Raw genomic sequence first — 16,586 nt, forward strand, 5'->3', positions numbered from 1 at the left:
GGGATTTGTAGTTTTTGGCTCTAATTCAGAACGCATCCGGAGACTTCCAAGAACTACATTTCCCAGCAACACAAACGGAAGCGACTAGGTTCATTCAAATAAACAAACTTAGCAAGTTTTTGCGTGGGAGTTACATAACCGCGAGATACCGTAGCAGCAATAAAATAATTTTTAATTCAATTAAATTGAAGTATAATAATAATAATGTAAAGTATTTAAAAATTGCAGCGCGTCTGTGCGTCATTTTAGACGTTTAAAGAATCTCTAACGTTACGTGTTTCCGGTGTCGTGGCGATCACACACACACTGAGCAGTTTAACTCATCAGACAGTAAAGCAGCTGATACACAACACAAACATGATTTCGCTAACGGACTCACAGAGTAAGTCATATTTACCGGATCTCCGCGTTATGTTAATCTAGATAGAAATATTGATAATGCGGCTTTAAAGCTGAAAGTGTTGTTGAAGTGGTAAAAGAGAATGAATGAGGAGACACGGCCTGTCTCGACAGTTCAATCTAATACAGTAAAACTCTCATGAAGACAATAATGAAGAGCGGCGATATCATGGCAGTATCACTGCCGTTATGATTGTGTTCAATTTTTTTCAAAAAGGGACAGTGTGCATTAATTAACACTCATGACTGTAAATGTGCCCAGATTAGCCCGAAGGCTAATGCACTATACTAATTTGTAATAATTTGATTTATCAATAGTATAGCCATTTGATACTTGGCTGTGATGTTGAACATTCTCTCTCTCTCTCTCTCTCTCTCTCTCTCTCTCTCTCTCTCTCTCTCTCTCTCTCTCTCTCTCTCTCTCTCTCTCTCTCTCTCTCTCTCTCTCTCGTTTTCTCATCTATCTATCTATCTATCTATCTATCTATCTGTTTTGTCTCTCATCATCATTTGTCTTCCTTTCAAGTTTTGTCTCTATCTATCTATCTATCTATCTATCTATCTATCTATCTATCTATCTATCTATCTATCTATCTATCTATCTATCTATCTATATTACCATGGCATTCTCTGAAGTGCTGTGGAGTTTTATGCAAATACCATGGTATATGGAAATCAAAATTTTTCAAAGCATCAAAAAAAAAAAAGCTTAAAGGGTTATTAGCTCACCCCAAAATGAAATTTGTCATTAACTCCTCACCCTAATGTCGTTCCACACCCGTAACACCTCCGTTCATCTTCACACACAGTTTAAGATATTTTATATTTAGTCCGAGAGCGTATGCAAGTGTATGCACACTTTACTGTCCATGTCCAGAAAGGGAATAAAAACATCATCACAGTAGTCCATATGAGACATCAGTGGGTTAATTAGAGTCTCTTGAAGCAGAGAAAATACATTTGGGTCCAAAAATAACAAAAACTACGACTTTATTCAGCATTGTCTTCTCTTGCGGGTTTGTTTTCAATCATCAAACAGATTTGAATCAATCAAGTTATGAATCAGTGTATTGATTCATGATTCGGATCGCGTGTCAAACTGCCAAACTGCTGAAATCACATGACATTGGATTCGAATCATGAATCAATCCGCTGATTCATGACCGTTTTAATTTTTATTTGTTTGCAAAAAAAAGCGGAAGAGAAGACAATGCTGAAAAAAGTCGTAGTTTTTGAAGATGAACGGAGGTCTTACGGGTGTGGAACGACATTAGGGAGAGTCATTAATAACATATTTCATTTTTGGGTGAACTAAACCTTTAATATGACTGCATGTTGTACAAAAGCATTACTTATATGTTTAAGTACTCAATGCACTTCTGCAACCTCCCAAATATGACTCCTCTGCATGCATTAACCGTCTATAGATGTGTAATTCATCTCTAATGAAGTCTGTTCTTGTGTTTGATCAGAGATCGGGATGGGGCTGACGGGTTTCGGCGTGTTTTTCCTCTTCTTCGGAATGATTCTGTTCTTTGATAAAGCACTCTTGGCCATAGGAAATGTGAGTGTGAATGGAGTATAATGTGATGTGTGAGCTCAGATTTGTGTCCTTGAACTGAACATGGATGTCTGTGTGTGTTTGTAGATCTTGTTCGTTGCAGGCCTCTCGTTTGTTATCGGACTGGAACGGACTTTCAGGTTCTTTTTCCAGCGGCATAAAATGAAAGCCACCGGATTCTTTCTGGGAGGTGTTTTCGTGGTCCTCATTGGCTGGCCGATTGTAGGCGTCGTCCTGGAGGTCTATGGATTTTTCCTGCTTTTCCGGTGAGTTTTTTGTTGTTGTTGTTATTGCAGTTGCACCCCAACAGGGAATTTGGGATGGTTTTGTATGACCATACATGTTTTTTTTCCCTTCAATTAAAGTTACACTGTCAAAGTTACACACAAACACACTCACGTCCCTAAGAAGTAAGCTCCACTTTGTCAAGTGGATGAGGGAAGTTTATATGGCTAGACCCTTGTCCCCTCTATTATGAGATTTAATCGCATAATACTTGCGCATGATACCTTATGCAGAGTTTTTTTCCCGTTATAATTTTATTTTTTATCCAACACCTTATATGCATATAGCATAGTGCATAAAACAAATTCATAAGTAATAAAGGGGGTTTAAATAATAAATCAGCTCCATAGTGAATTCCAAGTGGGATGTTTTTCCTCTTCAAACCAAACCTGGGTCTCACGCTGACAGTTGATTTAAAAACCCTGTCTAATGTTTCCGCATTAGGTCAGTTGGAGGAGAGTAGACGGTATTTTAGTGGCAACCACATGAGCGTCTACACTACAAAAGCAATCCGGTCAAAGTAGGGCTGGGCGATATGGCCCAAAAAAATTATCACAATATAATTTTCCATATCAGTCGATATCGATAAATATTACGATAAATGTAAAATCTTTATTTCTTTAAAGTTTAAAGGCGTATATTTGCTCCTGAGTGAAAGATGTAGAAAACAGACAGGTAACTGTGGTTTTAAACTATACTTTATTGTCAAAACATGACAAACACTTCCCAAACAGGTGAACAATTTATTAAAACTGAGGTAGATTTATTTATTAAAATATGAATTGTGGTAAGAATTTTTTTTACTCTACACTGTATATCAATAATATCATTACTTAACCGTGTAAGTAGTAAAACACTAAAAATGCAAAAAAATGGGTTTTAAGTTAAGAAAAATGTTGAGTTCCCCCTCTCTTGCCTCACCGTGCATCTCTCTCTCTCTCTCTCCCTCTCCCTCTCCCCGATGTTTTAGTGATTATAGTTTAGTAACGTTAGCTTGCAAGTCACACACTTGAACTAACAAGGTGATAAGCCTGTGTGTGAATGTAGTTCATGTAGATTTACCGCTGTGTTGGGCTCAATGATATATGGAAGAACTTCAAAGAAGCACATTAATTTAATAATTAAATTCGCTGTGGTGAACGGGAACCTATGATAAGCAGTCCACGTACGTCGCTCTGTTTTATGTCAGATGAGATCGCCAAAATATCTCCAAACCTCTGAAGTTGAGCGAACTAACTTGTCAACGGTATCTGTGTCCCCCGAGCTGGTCGTGAGCTCTGAGTTTTCTTCACAATCGCTCTTTTTTATCGCTCCACTTCACTCCGATCCTCCAAGCCTGTCAGTCACTGACTGTAAACAGCAGCGCGTGCCGCACCCAGAAGCCCGGCCTGCGCAGCATTACGCATAGCACGTAAGCATTATATCGAGAATTTATCGAACTGTTGTTATCATTTTATCGAGGACAATTATATTGTGATAATTATCATTATCGTTTTATCGCCCAGCCCCGGGTCAAATATGTTTTCTACTACCTCTGGATGTGGATGAAAGTGGACAAGCTCAAAACGGTTTAGACGCCGTTTACACCTGTATTCAGCGTCGTACACCTGTGAGCCGATCGACCAAAACACATCTTAATACCAATACCAGGTGTAAATAGGTATTAAGGTGCACAAACAGTACATACGTTTAGGGCGTATTATAAGTAGGTGAATTGGGACGCAACATGAGTGTAACTTCTTCTCAAACAAGAACAAATGTAGAGCAGGGCTTGATTTTGTGAGGGGGGAAAGCTACTTTGATTAAAGATTATGAGGGCACATGAATTTTTCAAAAAAATAATGTGTACTGATAATTCTTTAATAATACTGCAATACCACATTAGTTATATGGTGATCTTTTTTTAAATTGTATTTCCATCTGTTTTCAGGGGCTTTTTCCCAGTAGCGGTTGGCTTTATTAGGCGGGTGCCTATTCTGGGATCTTTACTGAATCTTCCTGGTATCAGTGGAGTAAGTCAATCACATTTTTCCCAAAAGATACTTCAAATCCTGTTAAATGATTAGTTTTGACTACAGGGTTCTTCTGTTTCTCTTTTCAGCTAGTGGATAAAGTCGGCGAGAGCAACACCATGGTATAACGGTCAATGTTTTATTTTAGTTTTCTATGAGTGGCTCATATTTATATTTGTCATAATGTGCTTCGGGCTCTGCGTCTTGCCGGCCAACCTCTCTGAACCACGGATGGGAATTTTGATATTTTACCTGTGAAGAAGTGTTTTTTTCTGGGACTGATAACCAAACCAAGTCAGGCGCTGTCACTGTTTCTGCATCACGTGCCTCCCTCCAGGGGGCGACAGGGACCACTGCACCCCCAAATGACCACACGCTGAGCGGAAGATGAAGTTCCTCTGGGTTCTGAATAAAGTCGTTACTGTTTTTTTAATGTTTTTATGTGCCAACTGGTTTGTTTTGCTCTTTTATATCATCAAAATCTTGAGGCTAATTTGGACCACGAGCTCCACCTAGTGGAGCGGAGACTTGTTTCATCTCTTCATGCTCACCAGGAAACTCAGCAAACCTGCGTGATAAGCTGTTATGATACCTGACTGACTTGTTTAAGTATTTGTACATAATTGAAAATGTGAGACTAATATACATTTTTACCGACAAAGATCCAGTTTAATAAATGGACTATATCCTTGATGCTCCTGCTACCTGTTGCCTGACATCACATTTAAAGCCTTATACAAGTGAGTGCTCAGTGCAAACGTGGATATATTTGTAGCATTTGGTTTACACGTTGCACTTTAATATCAACATTTAGTGCATACATTGAGTAGTTCCTGTCACCAACGGTCATTTGGAATGTCAGCAACGTCACAATGTCAATCAAAAGTTTGGACACACCTAATCTTTATGACCAGGGTGGGAAATTAACTTTTTTGGCCACTAGCCACAGTGGCTGGTGGATGTCCAATTTTACCAGCCACTTTTTACAGAATTCAAATTTAAAAGAAAGTGCATTAGCATAGTATGGGGTCAATTTGGGTTGATTGGGACATTTTTCCGCAGTCATTTCAATGGCAGAAACGGTCAGAATCATGAAATTAGTTACTCGACAAAGGTGCATTATTGTTACTAGCAACATCATTTGACAAAAGCTGTCCAATTTAGTAGTGTTTTTAGTAGTAACCAGTAAAAATATGTTTTACAATTCACCCGGGTGCTAATTTCCCACCCTGTTTATGACTATTCATGAGACAAATGAAAAACACATATTTTAGTTTATCTTTGTTTGAATTCAGCTCTTCTCACTCTAGACAAGTGTGTAGGTTGTAATTAATTACAAAGTAATGTATGGTTATTATATTTCCATTGAAAAAGTAAAGTGACGGTAATAGATTAATTTTACATTTTTCTGTAATTAGTTACTTCTGATGTAATTGCATTAAATACTTTATAGACTATAGAACAAATCTATATATAAAACAGGGATGCACAATATATCCGGCGCCATATTGGTATTGACTGATATTTGTTTATTTTAATGTTATCTTTATCGGCCCGATATGAAAACGTGTCCGATATATTAAAGCTGATTAATAATGGATTGTTTCCTTCAGCTGAGACACTTAATTTGTGCACTGTTCACCATGATGGGTTTGAATTGCTTGAAATATGATTTAAATCACTTCTAAAAAGTGCAACGCAAGTCTGCCATAAAGGCTACATATGATAAGAATGAGGACATCATTGTGTGTTTAGCTCATGGCTTTAGAGATGACTTGTTTTTGTAATCAGGCTCTCAAAAAATATATAAAAATTAGGTTTCAGATTTATCAGCCATTTATCGGTTATCAGCTTTCAAAAATAAAGAATTTTCAGTTATCGGACAAAATTTTCATATCGATGTATCCCTTATATAAAATAATAGTGGATTTAACATCAAAATTTTATGTTAAAATGAATTTTTTTGAAATGTAACCCTCTTTACATACTTTGGTCATTTCAAGAATAATTTATGCAATTGCATATTGTTTATTTGAAATAATTAACCACTGTTTCATGTGTATCCTTGTATTGGTCAACTAGTCCAGGCTGATATGGGATTTAGAGATTAAAAGTAATCCGGTACTTTAAGAGAGTAATCTGAAGTAATCTAACTACACTGTTGAAGATGTAATTAGTAGCTAGTTTTAATTGACTTTTTATCGAGTAACCTACCCAACACTGATCTAGTCATTCATCAGCGGTCTAGAGGTTCATTATGGGATGCTTTTAAAAACTGTTGAATATGTAACCTGATGTTTGTCATTGACAATCTGCTTCAATGAATGCTTTTTTTACTAGAAACGGTTAGTTTTGCAAGGTAATTCAAATGTTGGCAAAATGTATATTTGTCTACAAGGGCTCATTTGAAGCATTTGAGCATAAACCGAAAGGTTTTATGATTTAAGAAACATCAGTTCAGTCAAGTGTGTCCAAACATTTGATTTGTAGCGTATAATATTTGCTATATTTCACCATAAGCTTTCAGATCTGTTTTACAGTAACAGTTTGTGATTGTTTTAAGAATGTAATTTCAGTCCTCTAAATCATTTGATAGAACGATTTATACACTGCCCGGCCAAAAAAAAAAATTTTTGCAGTTTGGATTTAAATATGCAAATGGTTAAAGGTGTTGTATGTAAGTTTTTGACTGTATTAAAGCAAAAAAAAAAATACCATAATATGCTTGCAGATATTTAGGAAACATGCTAAATTCACCTACTTGTTTCTCTGAAAAACAGTGCTGCAGCCAGTTAACCTAATTTGAAATGTGCTTTCCGTGTGGGAATGTCTGTTTTTGTTTAGGTCTGTGTCAAACCGCACTCCTCCAGCTTATCCAATAGTATTTCAACACCACAGGTTGCCAGTTGGATGCAATATTATTGCCATGAAGGATACCAGTGAACAAACTGGGTCAGAGATTGCAGATTCTACCCGACCTAAAAAGCCTCAGCATCCATCTAAAAATCTCTATGAACACGAGCATACTAAAACACAAATAAATCAACTTAATAACATGCAGGGTGACTTTCATTGTCGATTGCGCTCGCTCCTATTGAGTCCTCAAACTGGCAAAAAGTGTTCAGTCCGAAACAATATTTTTAATTTGGACTGCAGTACCCATTTGAACCACTAGCTGTCATTCTTACATACTGCACCTTTAAGAGTCTATGATTGGATTGTAATTGCAGTGATTTAATTATTACAAGATGTTGACACAATTTGGATGGAAATAAATGTTGTGATTAAAAAAGATTATTGGTCCAGATCTTGTATTGCCAATGCAAGAGTCCAGCACTCTGTAAAGTCTCCTCCAGCACATCCCAAAGACTTTCAGTGAATTTAAGCTCTGGACTCAGAGGTGGAAGTGATCCTTCATTCTCTCACAATCTGAGCTGATGAATCTTGACATTGTCATACAGGAATATGGCCATGATGTTCTTCCTACATGGTTGTTTAAGAAATGAAAAGCTACACACTCCATCAATCAGGGCTAGAAGAACCGCTGCCAAACATATAACATGTTACAGACGCAATCACTGCAATAATAATCATCCAGTCAGAGACTCTTAAGCATTTGCTGGTTTGAATCCAAACAGCAACTTTAATTTTGTCTGGACAGTGTTTCAAATTTAGGCTATAAGAAAAACCTAGACCCCCAGTGAACTGTTCACGGTTGTCTTGAAGCAGCGATCAAACATTGTACGCTGTGAATAAAAGCTCTTGTTTGTGAGTTAGCGTGACAGATCTTTAAGGTCTTTCTGGACGTGCCACAGCATGTCTGCGCTCTTCTTCAGCTGCGAGACCTCGTCGCCGGTCAGACTCATGTTGACCACGCTGCCTACTCCGGCGCTGTTCAACACACACGGCAGGCTCAGGAAGACCTCGTCACCGATCCCGTACATGCCCTGCAACAAACACCTTCATTCAGGGCTGGGAATGGGTTTGATTATTCCTCTACGGATCACATGTTTGCCTTTCTTTGCCTTTTCATTCGTCATTCATTTCTTGCCCTCATGTCGTTCAAAACCCATTAAACTAAAAATCGAGACTCTTTAGAAAATTTGGACTAAACCGCTCAATTCATATGCATTTGTTTTATGGTCTCTTTATGAACTTTTTGAAGCGTCACAGTGGTAGGTGAGCTGAGGTAAGCGTTTTCAGTCAAACGTTTTAAGTTCATGCCTTTGGAAGCTTAACTTTTAATAAGAATTAATTTGAGAGGTTGAAACACACCCTTTGCTCCACACCGCTCCGTTTACATGAATGCCTGAGCCGAGCTGAGCTGTGAGTGTGATCTCCACCCCCCATGGACGGGTTGAAAACATGAGGAAATAGCTCCTCTACGGGCTGTAGTCTTTAGCCTCTGGCCAAAAATATATTTGAGCCGATATTTGAGTCATCGGAAGACTTTTTCCAGAAATAAAAAGCATAAATGGACTTATAAAAGGGAGGAGGGGTTATTATTGAACTCTGACCCTGAACTTTTAGTGTGTGTGTGTTATGTGCAGGGTTCAGTAATGCTGTACGGACCTTCACCATGGTGGAGACGGGATGGACTCGGTTCAGGTTCTTTATGAGACTCTCGGTCAGGTCGGCCACACTCAAGCCGATGGCCCAGTTCGTGTAGCCCTTCAGTCGGATCACCTCATAGGCACTGCAGTGAACACATGATCACAGGAGCACATGATGCTTTATAGGTACGCTCACTTCTGTCTAAATAACAAACCGAATTCTAGACGATAACTAGACATCAATCATGCGATGCAGTGAAGTCACGTGACGTCAGTGTCGCATACTATTTGAAAGGTTTATCAATCCATACGGCATACGGATGATCTCTTCTTTAATGAGAACTCAAAACTAAAAGACGGACTGATAGACGTACCTGTCCACGACCTTCTTGTGCGTGTCCTTCCAGTTCTCTCTGTCCGTGTCTTTGCCGATGTCAGGATTGAGTTTCTGCAGACTGACTCCTGCCACATTAGTGCCGCTCCAAACAGGAACTGCAAAAAAAACATTTTCAAAATTTGAAGCCAATATTTATGGTTTATTTTTTATATTATATGTTTACTGTATTTTAAAGACATAACATTTTACAGTTTATATAATTATATTTATATTATTACTTTATTATTATTATTTTTTTAAATATATTTTTAAATAATAAATATTAACAAAGATTTTAATACTTACATTTTATTTTTATTATAATAATATTTTTTACAGTAATAAATATAATTATTTATATATATATATATATATATATATATATATATATATATATATATATATATATATATGTGTGTATATATATATATAATATTATTTATAATATTAATAAGTATTAATACAAATATTAAAATATATTTTTAAATAAATATAATGAACTAATGTAATATTTACTATTATTTATTATATAAATTATTATTTAAATAGTTTTGTATTTTTTAATAATGCATAAGAAAATATTAAATTATTTACATACATTTTTATAATAATAAATTAATCATTGTTATTTTTAATATTTGATTATTTTTCATATATTTTATTATTACTAATTTATATTACATTATAATTTAATTATTATAAAATGTTGAATTATTTATATAAATACTGTATACTTTTAATTTATGGAAGTGTGTATGTAAATCACACACACACACACACACACTATGATATTTGTCTGTATTGTCTCACCGCTGGAGTCTCCGTGTTCTCCCAGAATCCACCCGCTGAAGCTGCTGGGGTGGATGCCCAACCTCTCGGCCATCAGGAAACGAAAGCGAGCCGAGTCCAGGTTGGTCCCGCTGCCGATGACGCGGTGCTTCGGCAGGCCGCTCATCTTCCAGGTCACGTACGTCAAAATGTCCACTGAATGGGCAGAAGGACAAAAGCAAATAAAGAGATGTATGATTCTCTGTGTGTGTGTGTGTGTGTGTGTGTGTGTGTGTGTGTGTGTGTGTGTGTGTGTGTGTGTGTACCCGGGTTGGACACCACGATGAGGATGCAGTTGGGACTGTATCTGACGATCTGAGGGATGATGTGTTTGAAAATGTTGACGTTTCTCTGCACCAGATTCAGTCTGCTCTCGCCCTCCTGCTGACGAACGCCGGCCGTCACCACCACGATACGAGAGTTGGCCGTCACAGAGTAATCTAAAGGACACATGGCAGCGTTTTTAGCTCTCTTTTGAAAGAAACCACTCAAAACTCCCAAGCTACCATGTCGTAACATACTACAAAACATATTAGCAACTGCATAGCAACCACCGTTTTGCATGCATCATTGAGGAGTCGAGGTGACAGAAGAAGTGCTACCTTTGCCTGAGACGATCTTGGGCGTCTTTAGGAAGAGACTTCCGTGCTGTAAGTCCATCATCTCCCCCTTGAGTTTGTCCTCGACCACGTCCACCAGCGCCAGCTCGTCCGCCAGCTCCTGCAGACACCAGAAAATTCAGGAAATCACTTGAGTGTGTATCCCTAATTACAAACACTCATGCTAAACACAAGTATGTGCTACATTTTAAAATAATACTTTAAAACACTGCTTTTGTTTAGACACAATGATAGATAGAAATATAAAAATGGAAAAATATCCTAATAATACTACTAATAATAATAATACGAATATGAAAACTGAAAAATATAAATATTACAGAAAAAATAATAATATAAAAAATATGGGGGGAAAAAAGAGAAGAAAAAAAACGATATAATAAAATAATACACTGAATAATTAAAACTGAAAACTGGAGGTACATATTTCAGGTGTTGCAAAAATGTAGGCAGAGTCACGTATTTCCAATGAGCCTGAGTTGTGTTTTTCATAGAAACGCATTGAAATCATTTATATATACACACTATATTGCCAAAAGTTTTGGGATGCCTGCCTTTACATGCAACATGACCTTTAATATGGAGTCGGCCCACCCTTTGCAGCTCTAACAGCTTCAGCTCTTCTGGGAAGGCTTTCCTCAAGGTTTAGGAGTGTGTTTATGCAAATGTTTGACCGTTCTTCTAGAAGCTCATTTGTGTGGTCAGGCACTGATGCTGGACGAGAAGGCCTGGCTCTCATTCTCCGCTCTAATCAGCCCAAAGCTGTTCTATCGAGTTAAGATCAGGACTCTGTGCAGGCCAGTCAAGTTCCTCCACACCAAACCTACTCATCTATGTCTTTATGGGCCGGCGCTTTGTGCACTGGAGCGCAGTCATGCTGGAAACTGTTGGTATGCTGAAGCATTATGAGTTCCTTTTGCTGGAACTAAGGGGCCAAGCCCAACCCCTGGAAAACAACCCACCCCATAATCCCCCCTCCACCAAACTTTACACTTGGCCCAATGCAGTCAGACAAGTACCGTTCTCATAGAAACCCCCAAACCCAGACTCTTCCATGGGATTGGCAGACAGAGAAGCGTGATTGGTCGCTCAGAGAACACGTCTCCTCTGCTCTAGAGTCCAGTGGCAGCTGCTTTACTCCACTGCATCTCAAGCTTTGCATTGCACTTGGTGATGTAAGGCTTGGATGAGCTGCTTGGCCATGGAAACCCATTCCATGAAGCTCTCTACACACTGATCTTGAGGTAATCTGAAGGACAAAGAAGTCTGGAGGTCTGTAGGTATTGACTTTGCAGAAAGTTAAAACTTCTGCGCACTGTGACCCTCAGCATACGCTGACCTCACTCTGTGATTTTACTCTGTGAGTTGCTGTTGTTCCCAATTGCTTCCACTTTATTATAATACCACTAAACGTTGAGCGTGGAATATTTAGTAGTGAGGAAATTTCACGAATGGACTTATTGCACAGGTGTCAACCTATCACGGCCCCACGCTTGAGTTCACTGAGCTCCTGAGAGCGGCCCATTCTTTCACTAATGTCTGTAGAAGCGTCTGCAGGCCTAGAGCTTGATTTATACACCTGTGGCCATGATTGGGACACCTGAATTTTGTGATCTGGAGGGGTGTCACAATACTTTTGGCAATAGAGTGTGTGTGTGTATAAGTGAATCTCACATCATTGGACAATACTCAAAATTTCAAATCTATTTATTTGTCGACCTGTCAGACTCAGATTGGCTCATCAATGTTTGTGCTGGCCGTGGTTCTTCACCTTTAGTCTAACTGGACAAAGGGATCAAAGTCAAGCGCAGACAATCTATTGAAAAATGATTGATATTGTGACCCACTGACTTACTTACATCATCAGCATGAGCTGAATGTTCATAACCTCTTGTACAATCAATAAACAAACACAGAATTTGTCCAGGAAAATGTTTGTTTTTGTCACAAAGTCCAATTTATGTTGGCGAGTACAGCCTGTCAATCAATGACTTCATGTTTTACGCTCTCACCCGCATCAGAATGCTGACGGCACAGGCCATGCCAACCTGTCCCACACCGACCACCGTCACTTTGTTCCTCGGCGGTTCGACCGGCCCGCTGAACAGAGGAGTGATGAGCTTCTGCAGAACTGATGCCATATTCAACACTGCAGAGGAAGCAAACCAGCAAATCAGTGCATGCACTCTCACACACACTCACTCACTCTCTCACTCACACTCATATTCATGCACTCTCACACACACTCACTCACTCACTCACTCACACTCATATTCATGCACTCTCACACACACTGACTCACTCACTCACTCTCATATTCATGCACTCTCACACACACTGACTCACTCACTCACTCACTCACACACACTCATATTCATGCACTCTCACACACACTCACTCACTCACTCACTCACTCACACTCATATTCATGCACTCTCACACACACTCTATCACTCACTCACTCACACTCATATTCATGCACTCTCACACACACTCTATCACTCACTCACTCACTCACACACACTCATATTCATGCACTCTCACACACACTCACTCACTCACACACACTCATATTCATGCACTCTCACACACACTCATATTCATGCACTCTCACACACACTCATATTCATGCACTCTCACTCACACACACTCTATCACTCACTCACTCACTCACACACACTCATATTCATGCACTCTCACACACACTCACTCACTCACACACACTCATATTCATGTACTCTCACACACACTCATATTCATGCACTCTCACACACACTCATATTCATGCACTCACACACACTCACTCACTCACTCACTCACTCACTCACTCACTCACTCACTCACTCACTCACTCACTCACTCACTCATATTCATGCACTCACACACACTCACTCACTCACTCACTCACTCACTCACACACACTCATATTCATGCACTCTCACACACACTCATATTCATGCACTCTCACACACACTCATATTCATGCACTCTCACACACACTCACTCACTCACACACACTCATATTCATGCACTCTCACACACACTCATATTCATGCACTCTCACACACACTCATATTCATGCACTCTCACTCACACACACTCTATCACTCACTCACTCACTCACACACACTCATATTCATACACTCTCACACACACTCACTCACTCACACACACTCATATTCATGCACTCTCACACACACTCATATTCATGCACTCTCACACACACTCATATTCATGCACTCTCACACACACTCATATTCATGCACTCTCACACACACATATTCATGCACTCTCACACACACTCACACACACTCATATTCATGTACTCTCACACACACTCATATTCATGCACTCTCACACACACTCATATTCATGCACTCACACACACTCACTCACTCACTCACTCACTCACTCACTCACTCACTCACTCACTCACTCACTCACTCACTCACTCACTCACTCACTCACTCACTCATATTCATGCACTCACACACACTCACTCACTCACTCACTCACTCACTCACTCACACTCATATTCATGCACTCTCACACACACTCATATTCATGCACTCTCACACACACTCATATTCATGCACTCTCACACACACTCATATTCATGCACTCTCACACACACTCATATTCATGCACTCTCACACACACTCATATTCATGCACTCTCACACACACTCATATTCATGCACTCACACACACTCACTCACTCACTCACTCACTCACTCATATTCATGCACTCACACACACTCACTCACTCACACACACTCATATTCATGCACTCTCACACACACTCATATTCATGCACTCTCACACACACTCATATTCATGCACTCACACTCACTCACTCACTCACTCACTCACTCACTCACTCACTCACTCACTCACTCACTCACTCACTCACTCACTCACTCACTCATATTCATGCACTCACACACACTCACTCACTCACACACACTCATATTCATGCACTCTCACACACACTCATATTCATGCACTCACACACGCACACTCACAGATTTTCATTATTTGCAATAAAATAATAAACATTTTATTCCAACTAGTTGCCCAGGAAACATTTCTCATTTTCATTTAGTTTAACTTGATTCACTAAAACAACTAAACGTAAAACTGAAATAAAGCCATAAAAACTATATAGACATGTTTTTTTTTAAACTAATACAAATTACAAAAACACAATTAGTCAAATTAATTAATAATTAATCAAAATCGTATTTAATTGATACTGATAAAATGCTTCCTCTATAAGATACTCAATATAATTTTAAATTATATGATTTAAAAAATGGTCTAAAAAAGTAATTAAAACAAAACTATTTAAATTTGCATACTGAGGTAAGTCAGATGAATATTTTAAAGAATTTGAAAGGAAAATACGCGGTTAGATTGTGGTGAAGCGAGCAAATCTAAGAGGAACATGTTGGTTAAATTAGTCCCAGATTAAGTTTTCGCCCTCTAACCATGTGGAAGATTAAACACCTCACCGAGCAACAATTCCCAAAACAAACACTCTCCACAGATTACAAGGCAACGAGATGGAAAGGCACATCCTATAACCTCATCTCATAATAATAACATAACACACGGATGATATAGGCCTAGCATGTGGCCCAGTAAGATCTCACCTGTGCAGATGATCTTCAGTAAATCACACACACACACGCACACGCATCAGGAGATATGCTGTAATGCACAACCTTCCTGTTTAACAGTGGGGGTCTGTATCGATCAAGGTCACACACAGGACAGGACAGGACACTCCTCCGGTGATGTGGACAAACACAAACACACACAAGTCCTGTCCAAAAAAACTCTGTCTCTCACGTAACGCTGCCCTCGTTTCCACTCAAGGTCATTTAAGACTATATGTTCATATTAAAACACACACACGCTCATGCCAGTCGTACCTTGTCTGTAGAGGCTTTGCGCGCCCAGGTAGAGACACCACCATGAGACGAGCATGTTACTGTATGAGATGGCGCACCGTCCTCTGCAGTCAGTGCCCGCTCCTGTGCCAGGCTAATGGAGTTACTGTAATCCGCTGCCATCTGCTGTACAGCCGATAAAACACACGGCGACAGATTAAAACAAGCGACACTGGTCCTGGGTTTATACCTGCTGTAGGGCTGAGCGGAGCACAAACTGGACACACATACCTGGATGACGGAACTTTATCTATTAACTAGTTGCCATATCAACACTATTTTGAGACAAACCAGTGTGTGTCTTTGTGTGTGTGTTTATTTACAACTATACAAATCTAATATTATTTTAATCTTGTATCTGTTATTTAACAATTAAAGATATAGACATTTAATGCTGATCTATCCAGCAGAAGATTATATAAATCCCAGTTGCACAGGTAGGTGGGGCATGTTGTCACACTGCCTTACAATGAGCAACTGTGCTATTATATTCTATACTTTTATGAATTATATTGAGAAACCATGAGAAAGAGGCGAAAAATGACTGAGAGTCAATGTTATGTTTTTAACGATGTATAGCTGTGTTTTGCATAGTATTTGTTGTCAAACTCGAAATTTAGTTTATTTTTCATGATTAAAAAATACCATTATTTCATTTGAAAAACTTAATAAGTATATTTTATTGACAAAATATGTTAGTTTGTCTTGTGTATATATTTTTTTTGTTATAGCCAGGTAACATTTTAAGGTGTCATATTGAGTATGGGGGGGGGGGTCATATTGTTGAATATGAAAAACATATTAATTTAGAACATATTCAATATTCTTTTTTTTTTTTTTACCATACCCTTACCCCAATAAGGGTATGGTTTAAAAAAAGAATATTGAATATGTTTTTTAAATGAATATGAATATGTTGTTTGTATATAGGGTATGCATGACCATACAGCAGTTTCTGTAGTAGTTAATCCCTGAATACTGAATTAATTTCTAATCAT

General features: G+C 38.6%; 2 protein-coding genes across 4 annotated transcripts; one reads left to right on the forward strand and one right to left on the reverse strand.

Annotated features, from left to right (window-relative positions):
• The first annotated feature begins 121 nt into the window (after nucleotides 1-121).
• Nucleotides 122-4,694, forward strand: golt1bb (golgi transport 1Bb). Of its 2 annotated transcripts, XM_067436831.1 has the most exons (5): nucleotides 133-382; nucleotides 1,872-1,963; nucleotides 2,048-2,226; nucleotides 4,176-4,257; nucleotides 4,347-4,694. In XM_067436831.1, the coding sequence occupies exons 1-5, from the start codon at nucleotides 358-360 to the stop codon at nucleotides 4,383-4,385; spliced, it is 417 nt and encodes a 138-aa protein (XP_067292932.1). In that variant the 5' UTR covers nucleotides 133-357; the 3' UTR covers nucleotides 4,386-4,694. The 2 variants fall into 2 exon arrangements, with proteins under 2 accessions (XP_067292931.1, XP_067292932.1); XM_067436830.1 differs by having other exon boundaries at nucleotides 122-382; nucleotides 4,176-4,694.
• A 310-nt stretch (nucleotides 4,695-5,004) lies between these two features.
• On the reverse strand, nucleotides 5,005-15,715 carry ldhbb (lactate dehydrogenase Bb). 2 transcript variants are annotated; one of them, XM_067436827.1, is made up of 8 exons: nucleotides 15,571-15,715; nucleotides 12,647-12,783; nucleotides 10,617-10,734; nucleotides 10,281-10,454; nucleotides 9,997-10,170; nucleotides 9,185-9,302; nucleotides 8,830-8,953; nucleotides 5,005-8,204 (listed from the first exon to the last, which is right to left on the reverse strand). In XM_067436827.1, exons 1-8 carry the CDS (start codon nucleotides 15,623-15,625, stop codon nucleotides 8,031-8,033), a joined length of 1,074 nt encoding a protein of 357 aa, XP_067292928.1. In that variant the 5' UTR covers nucleotides 15,626-15,715; the 3' UTR covers nucleotides 5,005-8,030. The 2 variants fall into 2 exon arrangements, with proteins under 2 accessions (XP_067292928.1, XP_067292929.1); XM_067436828.1 differs by lacking the exon at nucleotides 15,571-15,715 and adding an exon at nucleotides 15,289-15,437.
• Nucleotides 15,716-16,586: the final 871 nt, after the last annotated feature.

Source organism: Pseudorasbora parva, chromosome 25 (assembly GCF_024679245.1).
Source record: "Pseudorasbora parva isolate DD20220531a chromosome 25, ASM2467924v1, whole genome shotgun sequence".
Classification (NCBI taxonomy): Eukaryota; Metazoa; Chordata; class Actinopteri; order Cypriniformes; family Gobionidae; genus Pseudorasbora; species Pseudorasbora parva.